Genomic DNA, 24,073 nt, shown 5'->3' on the forward strand with positions numbered 1-24,073 from the left:
GAGCCGCATGTAAAATCTGAATCCAAACTCCCACTGAACCCACTTTGTGTGGTCTACAATTCCAACTCACCGCGCCTGGTCACACTTGCACCCCAACCCAGCCGATGCGTCGTCATCGGTTGGCAATGACGACGCTGCTTTCGGGGCGAGCCTCATAAAGGAACGTGAGAGCGCTTCCCATTTGCCGGCCAGAGGTCCAAAAATGTTGCCGGCGGCATGTTTGTCGTCTTTCGAAGGAACACTGGAAATGACCTAATAAGTGGCCGCCCCCTCTCGACCAAATGGCGAACTGGCAGGAACGCGCCCTGAGGGGCAACGGCGCGAAGAGCAAGAAGATGCGCAAATGCGTCCTCCGTCCAAAATGGTACCGGTACCGTAGTACCATTCCAACCCGCACAAGAAGATGCTTGGCTGGGGGCCCGCGTTCGGTAGGGCAGCGACCCGGTCTCCGCCACCTCCAAGGGCGCGGAAGACGCGCTTCTGGATCGGACTCTCCGACCTGGTGAGATGGAAGCGCGCCCAGCCGTCGACCGTACTGGGACTGGCCGGTTTGGCGGCGACCTGCACCAACTGGGACAGGGGAAGATTTGTTCGCTCAAAATTCAGGTCTTTGCGTCCTTGGATGGTCCACCTCGAGACAACAACAAAGAGAATTTGAGGGTCATTCAACATTTGAGTCACATCGCTGTTTTTCATTCTTTCCAAACCGTGTTATTCCACTGCACAACCAATGCAGAACAAAATAAACAGATCCAGCTAACTTTTAAGAAATGGACCAATCACGAAGCGTCTCCAGTTGGCCCAGAATGCCGCTGCTGGCCTCTTGTCTGCTACTCGTATCAGGAGGGAGCACAGAACTCCTCCTCTGGCATCCCGTCACTGGCTACATTTCAGAATTTCTTTTAAAAATGATTCTATGATTTGTTTTCCAATCTTGAATTGGCCTGGCCACACCTGACCTGCGGGAGCTCCCTGCTCAGTGCCTCGGATCCGCCTGGGACCAGGCACTACGAGAGGCCCCCAGAACCAAGCGGAGGCTCACAGGGGAGATGGCGCCTTTTGTGTTGCCGCTCCCTCTCTTTGGAGTGAACGTTGGGCCAGCCCCCTCCTTGGCTGCCCATCTTTCAAACTCGTCATTTTTAGGCTTTGGCTTTTGACTCGGCGTGACACGTGATGTTTAGTTGGGTTGTTTTGGTGCTTTCTACTGTTTTCGTTATTGTTTTATTGTTTGCTGTTGTATGAGTTCTTTTTGCTCCGTGTCCAGCACCTTGGACCCGGCGCTGGTTGTTTTCAAGTCTTTCAGAAATGCCCTCTTGAGTTGAGTTGAGTTGAGTTGAGTGATCTCGGAACAGGCCTAAACCCTCTCCGTGTCGCTATAGACCTACGGTGTCCGTGTCGGCTCAAAATTCATCAGGACTGCATATACGGTCACGGATGGCTACGATAATACCAGGTCAACACGAGGACGCATTTCCTCTTCTTTCGAAGTCATGTACGCCGTTGTCAATGGTTAGCTGGCTTTCATTTCATTTCGTCGTGAGTTCTTTTTCGAAATTCTTTTTTACTGTGCATTCTATGCAAACTGTTTTATAAGCAAATGGAAAAAAAAAGATTTGGAACAATTCGCCATCCATTTGATGTATTTTCACGTAAAAGTGCAACATATGACGATTGATAACACAAAACAATAATGATAATGATTTCGGCACTGTATATATATTTTTTTAATGAATCCGATGATGATTTGCTGAGCAGTATTTTTCCCCCTCAGCAAATCTCCAGTGTGCGTGCGCATGTGTGAGCTTTTTAAAGTTATTTTTTATTGAATCTCTTCTTCAATATACAGTTGATTTGTTTTTTTCAAATATTTTTTCTTTACTTAGCAATGCAATCCCGGTTAATTTTCGGCTTGTAGGTCGCGTTTGCGTGAGTCTGGCCGGTAGTTTGTCCAAGTCGACTTGCCGTACTATTTCCGACGCAGCTCTGCGTGAGTTTTTCCGTAACCTCACGAGCTAACGTTAAAACATTCATCCTCACGTCGTACCGGACGGATAATGTACGTCCACGACGACCTGATTGGACCGCGCTTTCCTTCCTTGAATATTGGTGTCTGGTAAACTCGTTTGGGTGCACGGGAACGCTTCTCGGCCTAGTTTAGCCTAGCTTCGCTAAGTCCGCTCGCTGCAAATGAAGTGAAGACTTTGTTGGCACCATGTGGCTCGGTCAGTAAAGGGTTGGGGTTGTGGTGATACACTTCACAGCGGGTGTGCAGGGCTTGAAGCACCTTTAGAGAAACATACTTGACAAATTCACGCCTCGAAAGAACAGACCGCTCGCTGCAAATGAAGAGAAGACTTTGTTGGCACCACGTGGCTCGGTCAGTAAAGGGTTGGGGTTGTGGTGATGGTGTCAAAATGTGTGGCAAAAGTGTGAAAGAAGAAGAGTACGAGGAGGACATCTGTCGGTCCAAAGAGAGCGAACGACAACGAGGAGAGGCTGTTCGCAGGCAGCCTCGCGATGAGTTGCACGCAGCAGGTTTGTTCCTTTCGACTCTTTTGTTTCGTGACGGCGTTGCAGGGGCGCATCACTTCATAGCGGGCGTGCAGGGCTTGAAGCACCTTTCGAGAAACATACTTGACAAATTCACGGCTCGAAAGAACTTTTTTGCTTCAATGAGTAATTTTCAGCGGGGCACTCTCAAGTTCATCGAAATTTGAAGTTCAACTATTCTTCTATATTGGAACTGCTCTAACACCTGACTCTCACACCTGAATCTCTCTTAAACATCGTCAACACATTTCTAAACACGAATACATCCTCGTCACACACGAGACTTGACCGATCAAAGCTTGACTTGAGCTCATCTTGTCTTCTTGTGTGCTGCAGACATCAGCGAAGATCTTTGTCCCGAGCAGCAGGAGCCCAAGTTCCCTGGCATGAAAGCGGAGGAGGAGCCACAGACCCGCTACGTGAAAGAAGAGGAGCGGGACGATGAACTCTCCGAGTTTTTTTTGGCTGGTGCCGGTGTGAAGGGCGAAGAAGGCGACGGGGAGCACTTTGAAGGGTTACAACCAGACGGCCTCTTCGCTCCGCTATCAGAGAGTGATGGCATAACGTCACACTCTTCTGACTTTGATGATGATGATGAAGAACAACACTCTCACGGGGATAGCAAACGTGAGAAATGTTCTCAGTGCGATGCAACCTTTTTCAACGAGTCCTCATTGGAAAGACACGCGAGAACGCACACTGGGGAAAAAACTTTTGCCTGCTCAGATTGTGGGAAACGATTCTCTCGAAAGGCAACGTTAGCGGCGCACACAAGAACCCACACGGGAGAAAAACCCTATTCCTGCTCAGTTTGCGGTAAAACGTTCACTCAGAACGGACACTTGATAGCACACGCAAGAGCACACACGGGGGAGAAAGCATTTGCCTGCTCACTTTGTGCCAAACGATTCTCTGAAAAGAAAAGTTTAGCCATTCACGCAAGGACACACACTGGAGAAAAACCTTTTGCCTGCTCCATTTGTGGGAAACGATTCTCGGCCAAGGAAAATATAACGAGGCACTCGAGAACGCACTCCGGAGAAAAACCTTTTCCCTGCGCCATTTGCGGTCAAAGATTCTCCATCAAGACAAATTTAACAACGCACACGAGGACGCACACCGGGGAGAAGCCTTTTGCCTGCGTCTTTTGTTGCAAAAGATTCTCGAGAAAGGCAAGTTTAACAACACACACACGAACGCACACCGGCGAGAAGCCATTCGGTTGCGGCGTGTGCCATAAACGATTTTATGTGAAGCGTGATGTGAAGAGACACAAGTGTCCGGGCGAGACGCGAGGCGGTCTATCAAGCTGCTCTGGAGAAGGGAGAACCTGAAGTTGCGTTACGAAACGTCGACTCAGTCCCTGCTCCCTAATGGCAATTGAGGCATTTTCAGCATCGCTCTTCCATATTGTTGATTCGTCAGTCAAATGAAAAATGGGACGTTGTTTGGGTCCTTTGCCCTGTGTCTTTCTTCTTCTCAATACAAGTGAACAAAAGAGCGACCGCAGTTTGTGCACAGAGAAGGTTTTTCTTGTTGTTTTGGCACCCGAGCAAAATGGGGATTGTGTATGCAGTCATTGACAGGAAAAAAAAAATCTTTTTTTCTTTTGTACTGCACTAAGAATAAATGTTCACTTTACAGCTGTGTTTCCATCTTTACTTTTTAAGTTGAGTCCTCCTTTGCTTTTGCCAGTCTTATTTTAAGTATCTGTGCTATCAGAAGCAACCAATAAATAAGATGGATTTAACAAAAACAAAAAGATTTTTAGCAGATTAAAATCCCCATAACAGATTAATCGACTGATTATATCAGAAGCAACCAATAAATAAGATGGATTTAACAAAAACAAAAAGATTTTTAGCAGATTAAAATCCCCATAACAGATTAATCGACTGATTAATTATTGTAGTCAATAAATTAACTGATTATGACAATTGCAAGCAGAACATTTGACACGAGGACACTTTTTAACCACTTCTCCCAATTAGAGGCAAAAGTTCAGCTTGTTTCTCACCCACAGATGGTGTCTCGTGTAAAACGGGCGTGGATTTAACAAGGAAGGTCCGCAAGCTGAATGCTATCCTCCAGTAATAAGTAGATGAGCTCACTGAAATTAGCACCGATGTCATGCACGCGTATAAATCTTCGCACATGCAGGGAGCAGTCCGGGGTTGTGGTCTAATCATCTTTTAGAACTGTTAATGGGGACACAGGAAACAGTACTTCGGGGAAGGAGCGAATTATGGAGGAGGACTTGGAAACCGTATTTAAACTCAAGAACAGATTTAACGCCTTTGTATTTCAAAGTAAAGTTCCAACGGGTGAAAACGCTCATGCTTCGGGGAAGGAGCGAATTATGGAGGACTTGGAAACCGTATTTAAACTCAAGAACAGATTTAACGCCTTTGTATTTCAAAGTAAAGTTCCAACGGGTGAAAACGCTCCAACTTTGTTGTTTTCTGTTTACCGGAAGAACATCAACCGCGCATTTCCCAAAAAGCGTCCCCTTGCAAAGAAAAGTTTGCGCTATCTCGCAATCTTTGCGAGGGAACGCAAAGTGTTTTTGTTCTCTTCTTGCATGTCACCTTAGGGGCTCCGTACATTTCCACCTCAGGCTAAGGGGAGCCACCAACGAGAACAGTCCGGGCTCGTGCTGTATCTTCTCTCCCTCCCCCGGGACAGAAAATAATCAAATGATCAGGAGATGATTTTCAAGGAAGACTGCGCTCACACCAGCTGGTAGGACAAAGACAATTTTATTTACAGGAAGCAAGAATCAAAGTGCTCTCAGACGGCAGTTTTTAAAGCCTGCCCCAGCGCGGCTCATTTTGGGGGAACTTTTGACGATTCTTCTTATTTGGCCTTTCTCTTGTTCACGTCCGTGAAGTGCTCCCCGTTCAGTTCCCCGCGCGGGCTTGGGCTCATCTGTCTCGGAGCGCCGATGTTATCAAAGCATGCGAATAACACCTGGCTTCATCTTAGCCAAGGTCCGGTGTACGACTTGAAAAGAAAAGATGTTCCTGCTGCTCTGTTCCGTTGTCAGTGTGTGCTGACAAGCTCCCGCTAAACAAAACAAATCACATGAAACTTCATGACGACATTGACATTGTTTCAAATATGGAGTATTGAGAAAAATGTCGATATCTTCATGCGGGATGGATGAAGAATGCCACTTCATCATTGAGCAAGAAAAAGCGGCAAGAACGAAGAAAAGAAAGTAGAGGAACGTAAAATGGAAAGAAGCAAGGTCTGTTGACTGTCAAGTGGATACAGCACCCATACACCCCCCTCAAAAAAAAAACCTCTGAGTGCTCTCCAAACGATGTGTTTCCATTTTCGACTTAGCGAGTGAACTTGACCCTGTAGCTCACGAACATAAAAATCCTTCGAAAGCGATGAATGACTGGGGAAGGCGTCAACGACTCCCAACACAGCCCCACTGCTTCGAGCTCATTCGGCAGATCCAATGGGCACCTTCACGCCGGCGCACTTGTGTCTCTTCACCTGACGCTTAACATGAAATCTTTTCTCGCACGCGCCGCAACTGAATGGTTTCTCGCCGGTGTGCGTTCTTACGTGTGATATCAAATGTTCCTTCTGAGTGAATCTTTTCTCGCAGTCGGAGCAGGCAAATGTTTTCTCCCCCGTGTGCGTTCTCGTGTGTGCCATCAAATGCCCCTTCTGAGTGAACCCTTTCCCACAGACTAAGCAGGCAAAAGGTTTCTCGCCGGCATGCGTTCTCGTGTGCGCCGTCAAATTTGTCTTTTTCGAGAAACTCTTACCGCATACGGTGCAGGAAAAGGGTTTCTCGCCCGTGTGCGTTCTCATGTGCTGAATCAATGTTGAGCGCACGCTGAAACATGAGCTGCAAACTGAGCAAGCAAAAGGTTTCTCCCCGGTGTGTGTTCTGATGTGTATCCTTAAGTCCCCCTTCTGCGTGAATCTGGTACCGCAAAACGAACAGGCAAAAGTTTTCTCGCCGGTGTGTGTTCTTGTGTGTGCGATGAGATGTCCCTTCTGAGTGAATCTGGTGCTGCAAACCGAGCAGGCAAAAGGTTTTTCCCCAGTGTGAGTTCTTGTGTGTGCTATTAAATCTCCCTTCTGTCTGAATCTTGTGCCGCAAAAGGAGCATGCAAAGGGTTTCTCCCCAGTGTGTGTTCTCGAATGGATTCTTAAATCTCCCTTTCTGGAAAACCCTTTGCCACAAACCGAACAGGCAAAGGGTTTCTCCCCAGTGTGTGTTCTGGTGTGCGCTATTAAATGGCCCTTCTGAGTGAATCTTTTAGCACACACGGAGCAGGCAAAAGGCTTCTCTCCGGTGTGTGTTCTTATGTGCCTTTTCAACGTGGACGTGTTGTAAAAAGTTTTGTCACACTGAGAACATGCCAAGTGTTTGTTGTTGTCAGTGTGACATGTCATGTCATCACCATTGGCATCAGTGTCAGGAGAGTGTGCTGTCACGTCGTCGCCGTCTGAGAGTGGAGCTAAGAGGATCTGTGAGTGGGCGCTTTCAAATGCGTCTTCGTCACCCTTTTCACTCTTGACGATGACAGTCAACGGAAACTGGGCGAAACCATCTTCGTGCTCTTCCTCCTCAACACGCCGGGGGTCGGGCTCCTGATGCTGAAGGTAAAGATCTTCTTCACTGACGTCTGCAGGACACAAGACGACACACGTGCACGGTTTAGCAAAGTCCAGCTTTGCTCTTTCAAGTTTCCTATGGGGACTTGTTGATGCTGATCCTCTCTTTGCCCGGAACGAGGCAGCGATCACTGACCTTGCTCGTCAACATCTTCACTCTTCACAATCACGCCTGTAATTTGAAACTCTGTGATTTCAGCTTCCTGCTCTTCCTCTTTGATGTTTGGGGGCTCCGGCTCCTGCCGCTCCACCCTGGAGCTCCACCCCTGCCGCTCGAGACCAAGGTCTCCTCCTGTAACGTCTGCAGGACGCAAGAAGACAAACACACGAGGTTTACTCAAGTCAATAGAGGAAGCTACCGTCTTGCCAGCCATATGAAGAAGATTAAATAGTCTTGTTGCATAAAAGCCGGTGATTCCCAGAAATTCCTGCAGCTCCTTCAGTTTCGCTGTCCGCCTCGGGGCCGCCTCCCTGACCAATTCTTTTTGTTTTGTCTTTACATCAGTTTAGAATTAGGAACTTTATTGTCATTGCACAGTGCAAAACAAAACTGGACCACTGTCCCAACATGGGTGTAAAAGACTATGAAAGACTGTAAAGCAAAAAAAAACAAAAAAACAAAACATATGCCTTATATACACAGCACAGAGAAGAGTGTTATGAACACCTCTGCCAAATTTGAATGATTACAAAAGACGTGAATTGGCATTTGGCATGCATATAGAAATAAGGTTCGAAAGTGTGATGAAAAATATAATCCTTGTTTCCACTTTCAAACGCTGTGGTCATGGCAGCCGAATGCTTTACACGGCGCTCTGAAAAAATGCTACTAAGCCTGGCATGTTTCTCGTGCTTACACATGTCGGAGCTATGAAAATATCTGCATTTGTTTCCAAAAAAACATTCTACGTGTGCGAAGAGAATTGCTGATGTGATACGGCGCGCAAAGACTGCGAACGAGGTCGTGCTAAAACGTGTGCACTTTCCTGACTTGCCACTGCGATGAGGTTTTTGGGGATGATTTGAATCGACTTGAAATTTGGCGCGGACTCGATTTGACTTGTTCGATGTTTCCACGGTTTACAGTTATGACTTACTCGCACACAGGTGACTTTGTTCTACCCCCGTAATGCAGCGACTGAAGAAGTGAGCCAAAGAAATGCACAAACCTGCGCGTTGGAACACAACTTGAGGCCTGAAATCAGCGTCCAGTCGTCGACGTTCTTGCTCGTTGTCATCTTTCGCTCCGCAGACTTCCCCCTCGTGCTTCCCTTTCACAACGTTCGCACACATTTTTTTTCCACGGTCACGGCCACGCTCGCACTCTGTCTCCGTTGATTGCTGCGCAGCTTTCAAAGGCGTCTCTTTGTTAGCGGCTAGCAAGCTAACCTAGCTAGCTCGAGCGACAGACAAGCTTCGACGTGCACCGAGACGAGTTTTTGAGCGGACACGAAGAGTTCATGATGGGTGTATTTGTCCAGTGATGGCCGCCGTGCTAGGTCGAGGCTTCGGGGCGTTTGGAAGTATTTCGGAATGATTCGATGGCGCGCATAAAGCGACGAGTGAACAAAAAGCGGACAAGAGTAGCACTTTCGCGTAATTAGTACGGCAAGCCCACTTAGACAAACTAAGACCTGAGTTCCAGGGTCTTCGTCTTTGACTTACTCGTGAAGCGTGGTCTTGGGAAATCCCGAACAAGTCCAGCCAACGGTGGATTGCATCGCGCATGAGGTCGAAAAGCTGCGCTTCACGCCACCGGACTTGCTCGCCGAAGGCCAAATATGACAACATGCCGACCTCACCCTGGTCTAAGATTATTTCGAAGGAGCTTGGTGTCTGGTTTCAAAATATAGCGATGCAAGTGGATACGGTATGTCGAGTTTAGAGTTAAGGAAATACACAATTAGAAGTGGACAGTATCATTCCATACACCTGGAAAGTGACAACATTGTGATTTCATTTTGCACCGACCGCCAACTCGTATGAGCCGATGAGGACGCTGTCTGCGTCGCCGACACTTAAACGGTACGTAGCCTCTCTAGTCTCCGAATCTTGCCCCCCTCCCGACCCGGAAGTCCTCCCGCGTCGCCGCATTAGCAGAAGTGCTAAAACTATCGACACGATGCGCTTCATTACGGAGTCCGTTTGGAGCGCCGCGAAGTTTCGACAAAGCAGGACCACAACGACTTGAACGTCACCAGACCAAGACACCGTTCTTCGAGTCTTCGCGTCGGGAGCAACTCGTCTCGGTTCGTGAAGCCGTTTCAGCTATTTTAGCTTAGCAGGCTGGCCGCTGTCGAAGAGGAGCCGACGCGGCTCATGTCGCGGAGAGCAAATAGACGAGTGTGATCGTCGCGTAAAATGTGTGCACAACCAACAGCGCAGTGCGCGGAGGAACTCTGCGAAAGAAAAGAAAAGAAGCGGCGACCACGTCAAACATTCCCACCGGACGCCGTTTTAAGGCCCCGAGTTGGGTTCCACGAAGCAGGTTTGCACATTTCTGACGCTCTCTCGCTTCCGAACTCCCGAACGCGTGCTTGATTTTGAATGGACTCCTCATCGCGTTCTCGAAACCCATGAAATCCGTGCTGCCGTAGGTGGATCTGATGGCACCCCCTCGTGGTTGTGTGGATCCGGGGGGCGTCGGCACCAATTGCAAATCTTGAATCTCACCATTGAAAGTGACACCGGAGGTTAAGATGCCACCAAATTCATTTTGAGGAAGACATTGCCAGCTCTGGTCGAGAACAGCAAAGCGTCGTTCGTGAGATTCACTGACATACATGATAACGCCTCAGTAGAATAGTCAAAACAAATTGCGGGAATGTCCGAACTGCGACTACGGCGCTGCTGAGGTTCCCTGAAGAGGAACATAAACGCCAATTCTCCAAACGTCATCGTACATGTACCTGGAAGACATTGATCAGAAATAACAACACGGTGTCCAAGTCGCAACGTGAGCCTTGATTGGGCCAAGCGTGACCTTCTTGATACCTGTGTTTTTGTCTTCTCATATCCTGCAGACGTCAGCCAAGAGCTTCGCTGTGAAGAGCAGGAGCCGGAGCCCCTCCGCATAAAAGAGGAAGAGGAGCCGGACCCCGCTCACGTTCAAGGCGAGGCGCCGGATTCCACTTTGATTAAAGAGGAAGACCAGGAAGCCGACGTCACCCACTTTCCACTGACGGTCATTGTGAAGAGTGAAGATGAGGATGAGGAGGAAGCTGATGGAGAGCCCCGTGGAGGATCTGCATCAGGCACCTTCTTCGCGCCGCTGACAGACAGCGACGACGCCACGTCACACGCTCCTGACACAGATGATGATGATGAGGAGGAGGAGGAACCGGAACCCTCCAAAGGTGCTACGATGTGTCCCACCAAACGTGTGAAATGTTCCCAGTGTGACAAAACATTTTACAATAAGTCGACATTGAAAAGACACACGAGGACACACACCGGAGAGAAGCCTTTTGCCTGCTCAATTTGTGGGAAAGGATTCTCGATCAAGACAAACTTAACGAGGCACATCCGAAGACACAATGGAGAAAAAGCTTTTGCCTGCTTAGTTTGCCATAAACGATTCTCCATCAAGGAAGATTTGAAAATACACACAAGGACACACACTGGAGTGAAACCTTTCGCTTGCTCAGTTTGCGGTCAAAGATTCTCTCGAAATACAATTTTAACGACACATAAAAGAACACACACCGGGGAAAAACCCTTTGCCTGCTCGGTATGTGGGCTTCGATTCACTCAAAAGACCAATTTAACAAGGCACACAAAAACCCACACCGGTGAGAAACCTTTTGCTTGTTCCGTCTGTGGGAAAACGTTTAACCGAAAGACAAATTTAGCAGCGCACTCCAAAACACACGCTGAGGAGAAACAATTCAGTTGTGGTGTGTGCGAGAAAAGGTTTCATTTCAAGCGTGACGTGAAGAGACACAAATGTGCTGGCGAAAAGAGCAGCCAGCAATGAAGCTGCTGAAAGAGAAAAGAAAAAAAAAGAGGCTGCGCTGCTCTTCAGAGAAGTATTCCCTAAAACGGGGAAATTAGATTGTACACAATACAGTATAGTTGAGGCGGCCCGGTGGTCCAGTGGTTGGCGGGCCTTGTGTTACTGCATCAAAGAGCAAAATATTTTCTGTCCAATTAAGTAGAGATGGACCGTTCTACATCGTATCTTCAAGTGGTCATTCGGAAGGAATGATTTCGTGAAAAAGAACTCGTTTTTGTTTTTTTTTTTGACACGTAAGACGTACAGAGAGCAGCGCTGCAGTAAGCGCTGCTTTGCCGAGGCTACAAAGCCTCATAAGTGAAGCTGAAGGTCATTCATTTTTGACATATGCTTGAGGTTACGTCAAAGGACGTGCACAACAAACCGTCGGAGTGATGAATCGTATTTCCCGTTGAGCTTGTATTCCCGTGAGCTCTTCCGGTGTGTTCACACGCCGGCTGTTGAATAAAAGTTGCGAGCCCTCCGCTGAAGAGACCTCGTGTGATTCAACCGGGGTAGCGACAGCCACCTCTCACTCGCCTTCATCTCTGGCGTTTGTCCTCCTTTTTTCATTGTACCGCAGGCTGCAGTACTTGGATTGCTCGTCCACTTTGGAGAATGCTTTTGAGGGTCAGACGTGTCCTCATCCCCCTCCCACAACCGCGGCTTCATTTAAAGCAACATTTAAGAGCCAGCTGCCGCCTCATTTGTCAAAATGTTTACCACACGACACGTCTGCAAAGCGTTCTCTGGCTGGGGGACGTCAGAGCGCACGTGCCGGGTGCTCTTTATGACCTCTAGATGGCAGTACCGCCTTGGTCGTGGACTTCCTTGAGCGGAAGTTGTATGAAAGGGGAAAGGAACTCGAAACGGACTTCGGCCTGAGCTGCTAGCTTCGACGCTGGAGGTGCCGAATGTACTTGCAAGGCCCCAAAGGCCCGTCACAACTTTGCCGGGCTAAAGCAGGAACGATGACGCTTCGGTGTCCGGATAAACTCGCCTCTTCGGATTGCTAAGCTAAGGTTGCTAGCCGTGGTGATCGCTGAGCACAGCTAAGTGTTCGTGGAAGCGAAAGAAAAGGCGCCGGGACGACAGAAGGGCGGGCGGAGGTAGGTTCCACTTTTGACGCTCTCCTCTTTGGGTCCGACTTTCCAAGAGGTGTCGGTAATCGAGCAGCGAGCGTCGAGAGGGTTGCTGCGTGGGAGCTCCGCGAAAACGAACCGCAACTGATTCGATTTATAGCAGCGAAATTGGGCTCGGGAACAGTCGTCAATGCCGAAAAATGAACTGTCCACGGTACAATGGCGGCCGGCCGGGGAAAGCCGCTTCGCCCCCCCCCCTCCCGCGGCCTCTGGCTTGTCCTACATGAAGGCGATGCGCACTTGGCTTCAGTAGTTTGGTGCGTTTGAGAAAAATCACATTTTCCCAGCAATCATTTCTCATGACGGTACAATGGCGGCCGCGGCCGGCCGGGGAAAACAGCTTCGTCCCCCCCGCGGCTTCTGGCTTGTCCTACATGAAGTCGATGCGCACTTAGCTTCAGTAGCTTGGCGCGTTCGAGAAAAATCACATTTTCCCAGCAATCATTTCTCGTCGTCTCTCGTAGCGAGACCTGGACTAATAGCGCCACCCATTGACAAAAGAACCGTACGACGTCGGCGTCCAGAGTGAAGAGACTCTCTTCGTGGCTGTGGTTGGCGAGGCTGCAAAAAAAAAAAAAAAAAAAAAGTACCAGTACTGGACTTAATTGAAGCAAACACGTCTGCCAAGAGAGCAGGAAAAATTGACTGCAAAAGTTTTCGAACAAGTTACTGAAATATGTGTTTCAGTTGGAACCGTACGACGTCGGCGTCCTGAGCGAAGAGACTCGTGTGACGGCAGGATGACGGCCGATCGTCCATGCCTTCCTTGTCGGCCTGAAAACGTCATCTCTTCTGGGAAAATTCATACAGTCAAGAACACTTTGTCTTTTTTTCGATGTTAAAGCTAAATTCGATTTTTTGGACTCGGTTCAGCTACGGGAACTTGTTTTGACCCGCGTTAGCTCTCACTGCTTCAACAAAAGCGCACCCCGGGCTCGCTTTCTTCATGGCTGTGTTTGGCCAGGCTGCAAAAAAAAAAAAAAAAAAAGTACCAGTACCGGATTTAATTGAAGCAAACATGTCTGCCAAGAGAGCAGGAAAAATTGACTGCAAAATTTTTCGAACAAGTTACTGAAATATGTGTTTCAGTTGCGTGTATGAGAGCACCTCGACCGGAGCTCTTCTTTTCCGTCGCAAGTTTTGGGAAATGGGGTTGTCTTCTCGCTAGCGTGCCGGCCAGAACATCCAAGTGCAGGGCGGGCCCCAAGTCCGCTCCCTCACAGTGCCATTTTGACTTTGCTGTGCTAGAGGAGGGAAACATTGATAACAGGTGGGAGAGGGGCTCTGGAGGACCGGACTTGGGCACCCCCGTTTTAGCGCTACACCAACATACGGATTAGAAAGTGAGCTTTAACGATAAACAAAGACAAGACTTTTCCTTGTTCTTGATCAAAAGAAAAAAAAAATAGCCACTTGACTCAACCAAACGGCTGTTTGTCTGCTCGTGTCCTGCAGACGTCATTGAAAACCGTCGACGGCGGAGGAAGCGCGCGCCATGGAAAGGCAAGTGCAGCCTGAGCCCCCTCGTGCTGTCAAGGAAGAGCCCACTCAAATGAAAGAGGAAGAGGAGGAGGCTCTCGTCACGTCGCCGCTCCTTTTCGTCCCCCTGAAGACTGAAGAGGATGAAGGCCGAGGTGCAAGGGAGGCGAGCGGAGGGGAGTGGCCGCCAAGAAGCAACTTGAGTCAACACTGGAAAAGCGAAGGTGATGGCGAATCCCCACCTGGCAACCTCGATGCGCCACTGTCTGATCGTGACAATGTCACCTCACAATCTCATATTAAGGAGGAGGAAAATCATGGAGATAACAAACGCTGGAAATGTTCCCAGTGCGGGAAAACATTTAGTGTGAAGTGGAACTTAAAAATACATGTGAGAGGACACACTGGAGAGAAACCTTTTACCTGCTCGAGTTGCGGGAAAGGATTCACTGTCAAGGAAAGTTTAATCTGCCACGCACGAATGCACACTGGCGAGAAACCGTTTGCCTGCCCCGTTTGTGGCCAGCGATTCGCCCAGAGGGGGATCTTAAGAACACACGCAAGAACTCACACCGGGCAGAAAAACTTTGCCTGCTTAGTTTGTGGGAAAAGGTTCTCGGAGAAGGCGCATTTGGCAAGTCACACAGCAACCCACACCGGCGAGAAACCTTTTGCCTGTTCGCTCTGTGGGAAACGCTTCTGTAGAAAGACGACGTTAACGAGGCACGCGAGAACGCACAGCGGAGAGAGACTCTTTACCTGCTCGATATGCGGGGAGAGATTCGGTCGGAAGACCAATTTGATTATGCACTCCAAAATACACTCTGGAGAAAAACCGTTTGCATGCCCAGATTGCGGCAAGGCCTTCTTGTCGAAGACCAATTTAACGGCGCACGTAAGGACGCACACGGGCGAGAAACCTTTTGCCTGCTCAGTCTGCGAGAAACGCTTCACTCATCAGGGAGCCTTAAAAGTCCACACAAGAACGCACACCGGGGACAAGCCATTTGTCTGCTTAGTTTGCAATCACAGGTTTACGGTCAAGGCAAATTTGATGCGACACACGAGAACGCACACTGGCGAGAAACCGTTTCGTTGCAGCGTGTGCGATCGGAGATTCACCAGTAACCAAAGTGTGAAAAAACACAAGTGTAGGGGGAAGCGTTAACGGCAATCAGTGACGCTCTGCATCGACTGGCTCTGTGCTAAGCTGGAAAAGTTTAACAATTTACCAGTGACAGAAGAGCCTTGCTGTTGCGCCCTCTGTTGCGAGACTCATGTCGTGACGCAGGTGCGCAGAGGTGAAGCGCACTAGATGTTCTGGGGCAGGGGGGGGGGTATTTTAGTGACATCGTAAACCGTGAAAACAAAATGAAGATGATGGATTATCTGAACCGTAGCCAGAGACTAAATAACCATTTGCAATCACACCTCGGGACAATTTAGCACGTTCCACGAACCTGCCGCGCGTGTTTTTGGAGTGTGCGAGGACAGCGGAGTGCAAACTCTGCACGGATGGTCCGCAGGCCAGAATGGAACCCTGCCTGCACCCCTGCTCGGTGAGGCTCACCGGTGGAGTGGAAATGTGACGAATGTGACATCTAAAATGGGCACGGAGGAATTGATTCCAGTAAAAACTCTTGTCCATGTCGCACGGACTTGACATTTGTCATCAGCGACGCGTGACTATGGGAGCATGGCCCACGTTCCCATTCGAGTACGTGCCTATGAAGAGAAAGGAAGAAAAAAAAAACGATCTGTGGCCAGCTGATGAATAGGATTGCTTTATGTTTCACGTCAGGCATGATCCACACTCCAGGCCGCCCGCAGCAAACCTTTCGACTGTACTCAGGGTTCCGAACACGGGAGACGCGTTGACACGTGTTGTGTGCGGCCATTACCACTAGATGGCGAGGATTGCCAGGGGCAATCGAGTTTAGTGAGCGGAGGTGAGGTCGAAGTTGCAGAGGAAACGAAAACCTTCGGACGGATTTGGCGTGTTCCAGTACTACGCTTAGAGTGCCAAAGACTCCAGCCAGCACATTCACTCAATCTTCGGGCGCTCCTTGACTGGTCTCGGTGCACGTTGGAGCCACTCAGGATAGCTTAGCTTGCTCGCCGCTGACGTCGAGTGCGCATTGTGGCTGTCTCGTAAAAATGTGTGACAGAAGTGTGAGAGAAGGCGACTGCCGAAAGGAAATCTGTGGGGCGAGCGACGGACAACGTTCACGACTGGACCGGACGCAGTTTTCGAGCGGCCACCAGCTGCAGTGGTGTTCCGCCACCGAGCAGGTGCGGTCACTTCCTCTCCTTTGGGTGCGCGAGCGTCTTGGGAAGCAACGAGGTGGATTCGTCGGGTCATTCGGGTTTACCCCGGGAAAAGACTAGACGAGACCCAGGTCTCGTTTCATGGTGGGTGAACTGGCCAAGCGGTCGCAAATCTATCGCACGTCTTATCTGCTTTCTTGTGTCCCGCAGGGGTGAGTGAAGACCTTGATCCCAAGCACCGGGAACCACGGTGGCCCCACCGTCACGAGGAGGAAGACCTCCCCTTCGTTGAAGTGGAAGTGCAGCCAGAGCGCCCTGCCATTAAAGAGGAAGACGAGGAGGAGTTCCTTCACAATGTCGGAGTGGAGGAGCCCGAGTACGCCCGCATTCAAGAGGAAAAGCGGGACGCTCTCAACATGTTGCCGTTGACCTTCATCCCCTTGGAGAGCCAAGAAGATGAAGACCAAGTTGGAGGTGCGGAGAGCGGAGGGGCAGAGCCTCCACGCAGCAGCTCGAGTCAATACGTGACAGAAGAAGGTGACGGAGGATCCCAATCGGATGGCTTCTTAGCGCCGCTCTCTGATAGTCACGACCCCACGTCACACTCATGCGACACTGACAACGAACAGTCCGAAGGCGATGTGACGTGTGACTCGCACGACACACGCGTGAAACGTTCTCTCTGCGGAAAAATACTTCGTCACAAGGGGAGTTTGAAGACACACGTGAGAAGGCACACTGGGGAAAAACTTTTTACCTGCTCAGTTTGTGGCAAAAGATTTGCTTCCAAGAGAGACTTAAACACACACACGAGAACACACACGGGTGAGAAACCTTATCCCTGCTCCGTTTGCCATCAACGATTCTCCCAGCGGGGAAACTTAAGGAAGCACGCCAGGACGCACACGGGGGAGAAACCTTTTGCCTGTTCGGTTTGTGAGAAGAGCTTTGCCTTGAAGAAAAATTTAACCGCACACACGAGAACGCACACTGGCGAGAGACCGTTTGCCTGCTTGCTTTGTGAGAAAAGATTCACGCTGAAGAAAAATTTGACAACGCACATGAAAAGGCACATCGGAGAGAAAGATTTTGCCTGCTCAGTTTGTGAGAAACAATTCACTTTAAAAACAGAGTTAACAAGACACACACGGACGCACACCGGAGAGAAACCTTTTGCCTGCTCCGTTTGTAATGAAAGATTCACTGTCAAGACAAATTTGGCCACGCATACAAAGACGCACAGTGGGGAAAAGCCTTTTGCCTGCTCAGTCTGTCGTCAAAGATTCCCTTTGAACGGAGATTTCATCGCACATACAGTCATTCACTCTGAAGAGAAACCTTTTGCCTGCCCGGTTTGTGGTCGAAGGTTTGCGCTGAAGGCCAATCTAACAGCTCACCAAAGAACGCACACTGGGGAGAAACCTTTTGCCTGCCCAGTTTGTGATCAGAGATTCTCCATGAAGGCAAATTTAAAAAGACACACAAGAACACACACAGGGGAGAAACCCTTCAGTTGCAGCGTGTGCCATAAAAGATTCTCGAGTAAGCACCATGTGAAGAGGCACAAGTGCGTTGCCGACAAGAGTTGATCTTAACAAATTTTTTGCGACACATTAATCTGTGCAAGTGTGTGTGTGATCGAGAGACAGGAAGAAAAAAACAGCTGGGATTTTGATTTTGTAAAGATGTGAAATAAATGAATTCATTAGTGAGAGAAGAACCGTGGTGTCATGTACTGTTTCCATGGGGCAGAAGTTCACATACATTCAACATGGCTATGAATGCCACATTCATGTTGCTCTTCTTTTGTCTTTTTTTTTTTAACTATTCTTGTTCTCTAGCTCTGTGTCAGCTTGCCTTGACTTGACTCCCCCTCAAACCAGAAACCAAGAAGTTGTTCTCTGGGAGTGGAACAGATGGAAAACGTCTTGAATGAATTGGAAGTGGGCAAACACTTTTTAGTTGCGTGCTTGGCCACGGAACGAATTCCACTCGGAAAAACAAGATGTGATGGATACATTACACGTACAGTGAAACTCCTCTACAACGAAACCTACATGGGCGAAAATACCCCCTAGTGTGAAAAAATGTTCATGCATGAAAGCCATTCCCACTTTTTTGCTTCCCCTACGACGAAAAATCCCCCTCTTCCGTTGTATGAAATATTTTTCTCTGCTCTTGCCTCCCAACGCGATTCACTACAATGAAAACAAGCCTTCCGCAAAAGTCTCATCCAACCTCAGCATGTCACAGCGACCTCTGCTGCTTCGTTCGGAAACGGCAACAGCAACCACCACACTGGTTTACACATGCAGGAAGTATTTGTTATTGTTAGTTTCAGACGCAGCACAAACGTTGCATTGCTAAAATGGCTTGCAGACCAAGGAGTAAAGAAAAGAAAAGCATTCACGCTTGAAGACAGGATAAAAGTAAGAAAAATGAAAGATGGAGAAAGCAAAGTAAAAGACATGCAAGAAACTGATGTAAGTGAAAGTGCATGCTGATCGTTTTTTTCTTTCTACACTAGATATATGAAGTGTCAAATAAGTGTATGCTGATATTTATGCACTACGTATTGGAATGAAAATAGAGTACACATACGTTTTGTGTGTCTGTTTACATCTGAGATCTAATTTGCTACAGTGAAAAGCCCCGTTGTGAAAAATGTCTTGCTGTAAACATGATTTCGTTGTAAAGGAGTTTCACTGTAGTACGAAAATAAGAATGGCAGACATTCGAGTGATTATGATCAATAACACCATAAAAAACCCACAAGAATACGTTAACTCAATGACACTGGTTGGTAAACAATAGCGAGAGGAAGAAGCGAGCCAACCTGCGGCGTCGAGCACAACTCGAGGCTGCTCGCGAATCGCCTCCTGTCGGTGACGTCGTCGCTCGGGCTCTTCGCTCCGACAAATGTCCTCCTCGTACTCTTCCTTTTTCACTCACGCTCGTTGCACACATTTTCACGCGACAATCGTCAAAACTTGACACTCACGCCCGGAGACGAGTTTGTTCTTGCTCTGTAGTAACGGACGTCCTGTCTTTGTTTTAGTACTTAGTCCTCTAAGTCAGGACTAAGTACTTAGGGAACCCACGTGGTTATATAGAAAAAAAAAGTGCTGGGGAGTCGACCTTAAGTCATAAGTCTGATTTGATAAATGTTTCCTCTCTCGTGACTTTGTTTCCCTTGACAAAGAAAGCGAAAAATAAAATCCTCATAAACATCACACATCTTGCACAAAGTTCGTCACGGAGAATTCACCGTGCCGCAAAAAAAAAGATGCCATCGCGGTTCAGGCACGCTTTTGAAGAAACCTCAGCCTGGAACAACGAATGGATATTCGGGAAGTAACCCTCAAGCCACCTTGAGCGACGGTGACTTCGGACCAACCCGGTAGGCCCTTCAAAATCATTTCAGTGCCAAGGAGAGAAAAATAACAGCAGCCCAGAGAGTTGTTGTCATCGGGATTTATTCAGGAAACACAACCTCCAAAATGGGGCGATGCGAAATCAGCGGCTAAAAGATCAAGATGATATACGAAGAGATAGACAGACAGATAGCTAGCTAACTAGATTGATAGGTAGACACGTACAGTTGAGTCATTCGGGTTATTTGCAGCGGAGTGTGGACAGTGTTTATGACGATTTTTTTCAAACGTCGATACACGGTCGGAATTTAGAGTCAAGCGACATTTGGATGTGGTGCAATACTGCTCGCTGTGCAGCAGCGGTCCTTGGAGAGCTCCTACCAATGAAACCTCGAGTACAGAACCGCTGGCTGATACATGACAGACAAAGTCTCATCGATTCAGGAGGCTTGACTTTGCCCATCGCCAAGCGGGCGACGCCCTCAACTCAAGTCGAGGGCCTTTCTCGAGTGCTGTTTAGAAAGTGCTGTACGTGGAGAAAAGATCATACAGTACGTACAACAAGAAACAATCCAAAATACATTAATAACAAAGACAGTAGAAAGCGCAAAAACAGTCAAACTAAGATCAAAAGAAACGGCCAACGGCACCCGGTGACCAACCGCCATTCACACTCACGGTCACACCTGGGGACAATTTTTCGAGTCATCCCCGCTGACGTGCGGAGGACATGCAAACTCGGAGGCCGACGTGCTAAGCCAACCCCCGCCCTCCCCCGTCGTGTGATGAAAAGACACAAAGAGCACATGGCTCCATTCGCCGAGCGCCTTGTGGTCTCGACCCGGCGTTGGAATTTCGTCTCAAAATGACTCATGAGAGATGCTCGATCCGTTGATCAGCTTTTGCGTCTGACAATCAGCCGAGCCGCATCTGTTCAAAGGCAAAATGTGCCTTGGAAGTAAAACGCTCCACGGCGTCCCACCCTTTGTTGGAGGTGGCCGGTTGCAAAGCCCATGAAAACCAACTGCAGCGGACCCTTTTGTAAAAACAACAATCGCCATCTTTCTTTTCCATCGGCGTCGAAAGTGTCATGTTTCGATTTGTGACCAACAGGTGGCACTGTAGGGCTCCCCCTGCAGCTGCACACCTGTTGGTCGTTATGTCGTTAGCCGTTTAAAAGGACTCCCGACCGACCGACCGACCGCTCATTGTCGGGTCATTGTTGGTTTGTTGGCTGCTGTCATGTTTGTTTCAGTCATGGTTTCAGTTACCATGTTTTAGCTTCGGTCATGGTTTTTGTTTGACACTTTGGACTTTGTGTGTTGTTTTGGATTTAGTTTTCTGTATTTTATCAATACAATCTTTCAAGTACACCCTGCTCCTCCCCCTTGCCTGCTTTTTGGGATCCGCCACCACCTTGCAATCGTGACAGAAATGCGCTTTACGCGGGTCCGATCTGAACGCTGGTCAAAGCTGTCCTTGTTGCACCTCGCTATGAAGCCAATAGTTTGCCGGCGCAGTCGCTAACGCAGCCGATTGTATTTCGGAGTGGTGAGGTACGGATGCGGGTGCTCCGGTGAGACAACACGGCCTTGGATTCCACCGGGGGGCGGGGGTCGATTGATTGCGGTCTGCAATTCACACCGATGAGGAACGAGACGGCAAACATGATCCGGTACGCCGAGGCCTGACGTTTCACTCGATGCGGTCTTCAAACAAGGTCAAGAATTCATTCGTTGTCGTTCCAAAAGTTGGCACACGAGCCAAAAGTGCGAACGAGCGTTGACTGACGTGACATCGCTCACGAGCATACGGGAAGGTTGACACGAACATTCCAAACGATGGCCTTTTAAAAAGCGCAACAGCAAACGCGGGGGAACGGCTCATGCCGGATTTCCGCGACGCAAACAAAACCGGCGGCGGCGACTCGGGCGAGAAAAGTCAACCGCGTCCCTCGCCCTCAGCGCCTTCCATGCCCGATCACGGCATAGGACACACGGGGAGGAGGGACCCCCGATGAAAGTCACAACACAAACAACCACGATTGAGAGTAAAAGAACGCGTGCCCCCGAACAAGCGCGGCGCGAAGACGTCACTCGGCGCATTGGAAGACGCGGGCCGAGAGAGATCCGAGCCGAGGCTTAGGCCCCGGCCTCCAGGCGGCCGTCGCGTCCGGCGCACCGATGCGACTTGATCTGGCCCTGACGGGAGAAGCTTTGGTCGCAGCCGCTGCAGCGGAAGGGCTTCTCGCCGCTGTGGATCCTCGCATGCGGCACCAAAGTGGCCTTGCGAGTGAATCTCTTGCCACACAGCGAGCAGGCAAAAGGCTTCTCCCCGGTGTGCGTGCTGCTGTGCGCCTTCAAGTTTTTCTTTTCGATAAATGTTTGCCCGCACACCGAGCAGGCAAAAGGTTTGTTTTCCGCGTGCCTGAGCGCGTGCTTGTTCAGGATGGACTTGAGAGAGAAGCTCTGACCGCAGACCGAGCAGACAAACGGTCTCTCCCCGCTGTGCATGCGCGCGTGCGAGTCTAAACCTTTCTTTTCGGTGAATGTCTTGCCACAAACTGAGCAGGCGAAGGGCTTCTCCCCAGCGTGTCTCAGCATGTGGCTCGCCAAATACGCCTTGACGGAGAAGCTTTGACCACACAGCGAGCAGACAAAAGGTTTATCTCCGGTGTGTATTCGGATGTGCGTCGTCAAGTGTTTCTCATCGGTGAATCTTCGGTCACAATGTGAGCAGGCAAAACGTTTCTCCTCGGTGTGTTCTTTTGCGTGTCTTGATAAATTCGACTTGAAAGAGAATCTTTTACCGCAGAACGAGCAGACGAAGGGCTTTTCGCCGGTGTGTTTTTTCGCGTGGCTGTGCCGAATTAAGCTGTCCTTGGCGGTAAATCTTTTGCCGCACAGCAAGCAGGCGAAAGGTTTCTCCCCGGTGTGCACGACGGAGTGCTTTGTCAAATTGGACTTGACGGAAAAGCTCCGACCGCAAACCGAGCACGCAAAAGGTTTTTCGCCCGTGTGCGTTCTCTCGTGCGCCGGTAAAGCGGACTTAAAGGAGAATCTTTTGCCGCAAATGGAGCAGGCAAAAGGTTTTTCCCCAGGGTGCGTTCTGGCGTGCGCTCTCCACAGCGCCTTGCTGGAAAAAGTTTGGCCGCAGTGAGCGCATCGAAAACATCTTCCGTCGCCGTGGCATGTCGTGTCACCTTGGGGGTCTTCCTCATCAGCATCGTCGTCATTGTCATCGGATAGCGGCGCGATGAGGCCGTCCGTCGGTGGTCCTCCGGCTTCTCCGTCAGCATCTTCGCTCTCGGCGGTCGCTGGAAACCGGGTGACTTCATCCTCCCGCTCTTCCTTTTTGATGCGGGCGGGCTCCCCTTCCTCTTTAAAGTGCAGCAACTCGGCCTCCTTCTCCTCTTTCGTGTTCAGCTGCTCGGGCTCCTGCTGCCAAGGATCTTCTTCCCCGATGTCTGCCGGACAAAAACAGAGATGGGCCAGGTCAAACTTCAAGCCCAGATTATGACTTTGACTGCGGTGTATCACGAGCCAGGTTTACAGGGGAACTTTTTTTCCCCCCAATGCTTTGGGAGCGAAATCGGCTTCCGTGCCCGCTGATCTGAAAAAAAAATCGCCATGCTCCCAAGTTACAAGAAGTTCATGTTGCCGTTGCCCTTCTGGTTAGACGCCGGCAAATTAAAAGTCGAAGTCAAAGCGCATTCGCGGCAAGACAGCGCGCGCAGAGCGGATGCGGCCTGGCCATCGCGATTGAAGCCTACCGGCGACTAGCGAGTGAATCGCGACAAAAGGAGAGCCCCGGCCCTGCGAATCTGACGTGGGTTCCATTCGAGTTGCCGGTCACGGCGAAATAACCACCGCGTCCAAGAGATGAGGGCAAAAGTACGTCGGGGATGGTGCGCAATTCGACGCATTCAAACACGCGAGGCCGCCTACGAATTGAGACGAGAGAGGAAGAAATGAGCGAACCTGCCCCGAGCTCCGCAAGCCCTTGTTGACGACGACGTTGTGGTTCGGCCTCTTCGCTCCGACAGATTTCCTCCTCATACTCTTCCTTTTTCACGCTCCTTGCGCACATTTTCGCGCGACAGCCGACGACGCCTTCCACTCACGCCTGATGCCCGCTGACTTTGCGAACAGACCAAGCGCGTCTCTTTGTTTGCTGAGCTAAAGCGACGCTACGCTACGCTACGCCGAGCTAAGCTAACCGGGCCCGAGAAGCCCCGACTTGCAGCGAGATAAGTTTACCCGGCCGGGCAAGAATATTTGACGAATTATGTTTGAGCTCAGTCGTTACGGACGTCTCGTCGACATTTTGGTACTTTCGTCACTAATTCCTGGGGTGGGGGGATGTATTTAGCGTAGCCGTGCGGTTCCATTCCAAACGGTGCCCGGAAGTAGATCGGGAGCGGAAGGGGAGGGGCAAAGCCAATGACGCAAAAGTCATTTTGGGAACGCTCACACGTCCATCGCTGATGAGCGATGGACGTGTGGATGATAAACGCCGTTGAACCTCGGTCGAATCGTCAAGTCTCTCTGCAGTAGGAGGAAAGCCTTTGGGAGACGTTCCCTAATCTACATTTTGGACGGCACCTAACTTCACGTGAGGCT

General features: G+C 49.6%; 6 protein-coding genes across 7 annotated transcripts; 4 read left to right on the plus strand and 2 right to left on the minus strand.

The window, feature by feature from the left end:
- The first annotated feature begins 2,332 nt into the window (after positions 1-2,332).
- On the plus strand, positions 2,333-3,997 carry LOC109524519 (oocyte zinc finger protein XlCOF6.1-like). Its single transcript, XM_019884452.1, has 2 exons — positions 2,333-2,535; positions 2,887-3,997. The coding sequence occupies exons 1-2, from the start codon at positions 2,343-2,345 to the stop codon at positions 3,882-3,884; spliced, it is 1,191 nt and encodes a 396-aa protein (XP_019740011.1). The 5' UTR covers positions 2,333-2,342; the 3' UTR covers positions 3,885-3,997.
- A 1,293-nt stretch (positions 3,998-5,290) lies between these two features.
- On the minus strand, positions 5,291-9,000 carry LOC109524551 (zinc finger protein OZF-like). The gene is made up of 4 exons (XM_019884513.1): positions 8,860-9,000; positions 8,364-8,466; positions 7,331-7,495; positions 5,291-7,205 (listed from the first exon to the last, which is right to left on the minus strand). The coding sequence occupies exons 1-4, from the start codon at positions 8,983-8,985 to the stop codon at positions 6,004-6,006; spliced, it is 1,596 nt and encodes a 531-aa protein (XP_019740072.1). The 5' UTR covers positions 8,986-9,000; the 3' UTR covers positions 5,291-6,003.
- A 272-nt stretch (positions 9,001-9,272) lies between these two features.
- Positions 9,273-11,196, plus strand: LOC109524594 (zinc finger protein 525-like). The gene is made up of 2 exons (XM_019884575.1): positions 9,273-9,682; positions 10,218-11,196. The coding sequence occupies exons 1-2, from the start codon at positions 9,556-9,558 to the stop codon at positions 11,168-11,170; spliced, it is 1,080 nt and encodes a 359-aa protein (XP_019740134.1). The 5' UTR covers positions 9,273-9,555; the 3' UTR covers positions 11,171-11,196.
- Positions 11,197-11,876: 680 nt separating this feature from the next.
- LOC109524581 (gastrula zinc finger protein XlCGF8.2DB-like) lies at positions 11,877-17,173 on the plus strand. Of its 2 annotated transcripts, XM_019884558.1 has the most exons (4): positions 11,877-12,297; positions 13,581-13,673; positions 13,786-15,043; positions 17,078-17,173. In XM_019884558.1, the coding sequence occupies exon 3, from the start codon at positions 13,826-13,828 to the stop codon at positions 14,975-14,977; it is 1,152 nt and encodes a 383-aa protein (XP_019740117.1). In that variant the 5' UTR covers positions 11,877-12,297; positions 13,581-13,673; positions 13,786-13,825; the 3' UTR covers positions 14,978-15,043; positions 17,078-17,173. The 2 variants fall into 2 exon arrangements, with proteins under 2 accessions (XP_019740117.1, XP_019740116.1); XM_019884557.1 differs by lacking the exon at positions 13,581-13,673.
- LOC109524580 (gastrula zinc finger protein XlCGF52.1-like) lies at positions 15,126-17,725 on the plus strand. Its single transcript, XM_019884555.1, has one exon. The coding sequence runs from the start codon at positions 16,494-16,496 to the stop codon at positions 17,664-17,666; it is 1,173 nt and encodes a 390-aa protein (XP_019740114.1). The 5' UTR covers positions 15,126-16,493; the 3' UTR covers positions 17,667-17,725.
- Positions 17,726-21,166: 3,441 nt separating this feature from the next.
- Positions 21,167-23,914, minus strand: LOC109524563 (zinc finger protein OZF-like). The gene is made up of 2 exons (XM_019884532.1): positions 23,432-23,914; positions 21,167-22,917 (listed from the first exon to the last, which is right to left on the minus strand). Exons 1-2 carry the CDS (start codon positions 23,538-23,540, stop codon positions 21,593-21,595), a joined length of 1,434 nt encoding a protein of 477 aa, XP_019740091.1. The 5' UTR covers positions 23,541-23,914; the 3' UTR covers positions 21,167-21,592.
- Positions 23,915-24,073: the final 159 nt, after the last annotated feature.

Source organism: Hippocampus comes, unplaced genomic scaffold, assembly GCF_001891065.2.
Source record: "Hippocampus comes isolate QL1 unplaced genomic scaffold, H_comes_QL1_v1.1 scaffold21, whole genome shotgun sequence".
Taxonomy (NCBI): Eukaryota; Metazoa; Chordata; class Actinopteri; order Syngnathiformes; family Syngnathidae; genus Hippocampus; species Hippocampus comes.

Excerpts from the sequence above, each read along its gene's own strand:
- LOC109524519 (XM_019884452.1), top strand. The coding sequence starts at position 2,343 with ATGAAGAGAAGACTTTGTTGGCACCACGTGGCTCGGTCAGTAAAGGGT. Across the intron at positions 2,536-2,886 it reads CGATGAGTTGCACGCAGCAG|ACATCAGCGAAGATCTTTGT; the intron begins GTTTGTTCCTTT and ends TGTGTGCTGCAG.
- LOC109524581 (XM_019884558.1), top strand. The coding sequence starts at position 13,826 with ATGGAAAGGCAAGTGCAGCCTGAGCCCCCTCGTGCTGTCAAGGAAGAG.
- LOC109524580 (XM_019884555.1), top strand. The coding sequence starts at position 16,494 with ATGTTGCCGTTGACCTTCATCCCCTTGGAGAGCCAAGAAGATGAAGAC.
- LOC109524594 (XM_019884575.1), top strand. The coding sequence starts at position 9,556 with ATGTGTGCACAACCAACAGCGCAGTGCGCGGAGGAACTCTGCGAAAGA. Across the intron at positions 9,683-10,217 it reads AGTTGGGTTCCACGAAGCAG|ACGTCAGCCAAGAGCTTCGC; the intron begins GTTTGCACATTT and ends CATATCCTGCAG.
- LOC109524563 (XM_019884532.1), bottom strand. The coding sequence starts at position 23,540 with ATGTGCGCAAGGAGCGTGAAAAAGGAAGAGTATGAGGAGGAAATCTGT. Across the intron at positions 22,918-23,431 it reads GCTTGCGGAGCTCGGGGCAG|ACATCGGGGAAGAAGATCCT; the intron begins GTTCGCTCATTT and ends TTTGTCCGGCAG.
- LOC109524551 (XM_019884513.1), bottom strand. The coding sequence starts at position 8,985 with ATGTTGTCATATTTGGCCTTCGGCGAGCAAGTCCGGTGGCGTGAAGCG. Across the intron at positions 7,496-8,363 it reads AGTTGTGTTCCAACGCGCAG|ACGTTACAGGAGGAGACCTT; the intron begins GTTTGTGCATTT and ends TGCGTCCTGCAG. Across the intron at positions 7,206-7,330 it reads TGAAGATGTTGACGAGCAAG|ACGTCAGTGAAGAAGATCTT; the intron begins GTCAGTGATCGC and ends TGTGTCCTGCAG.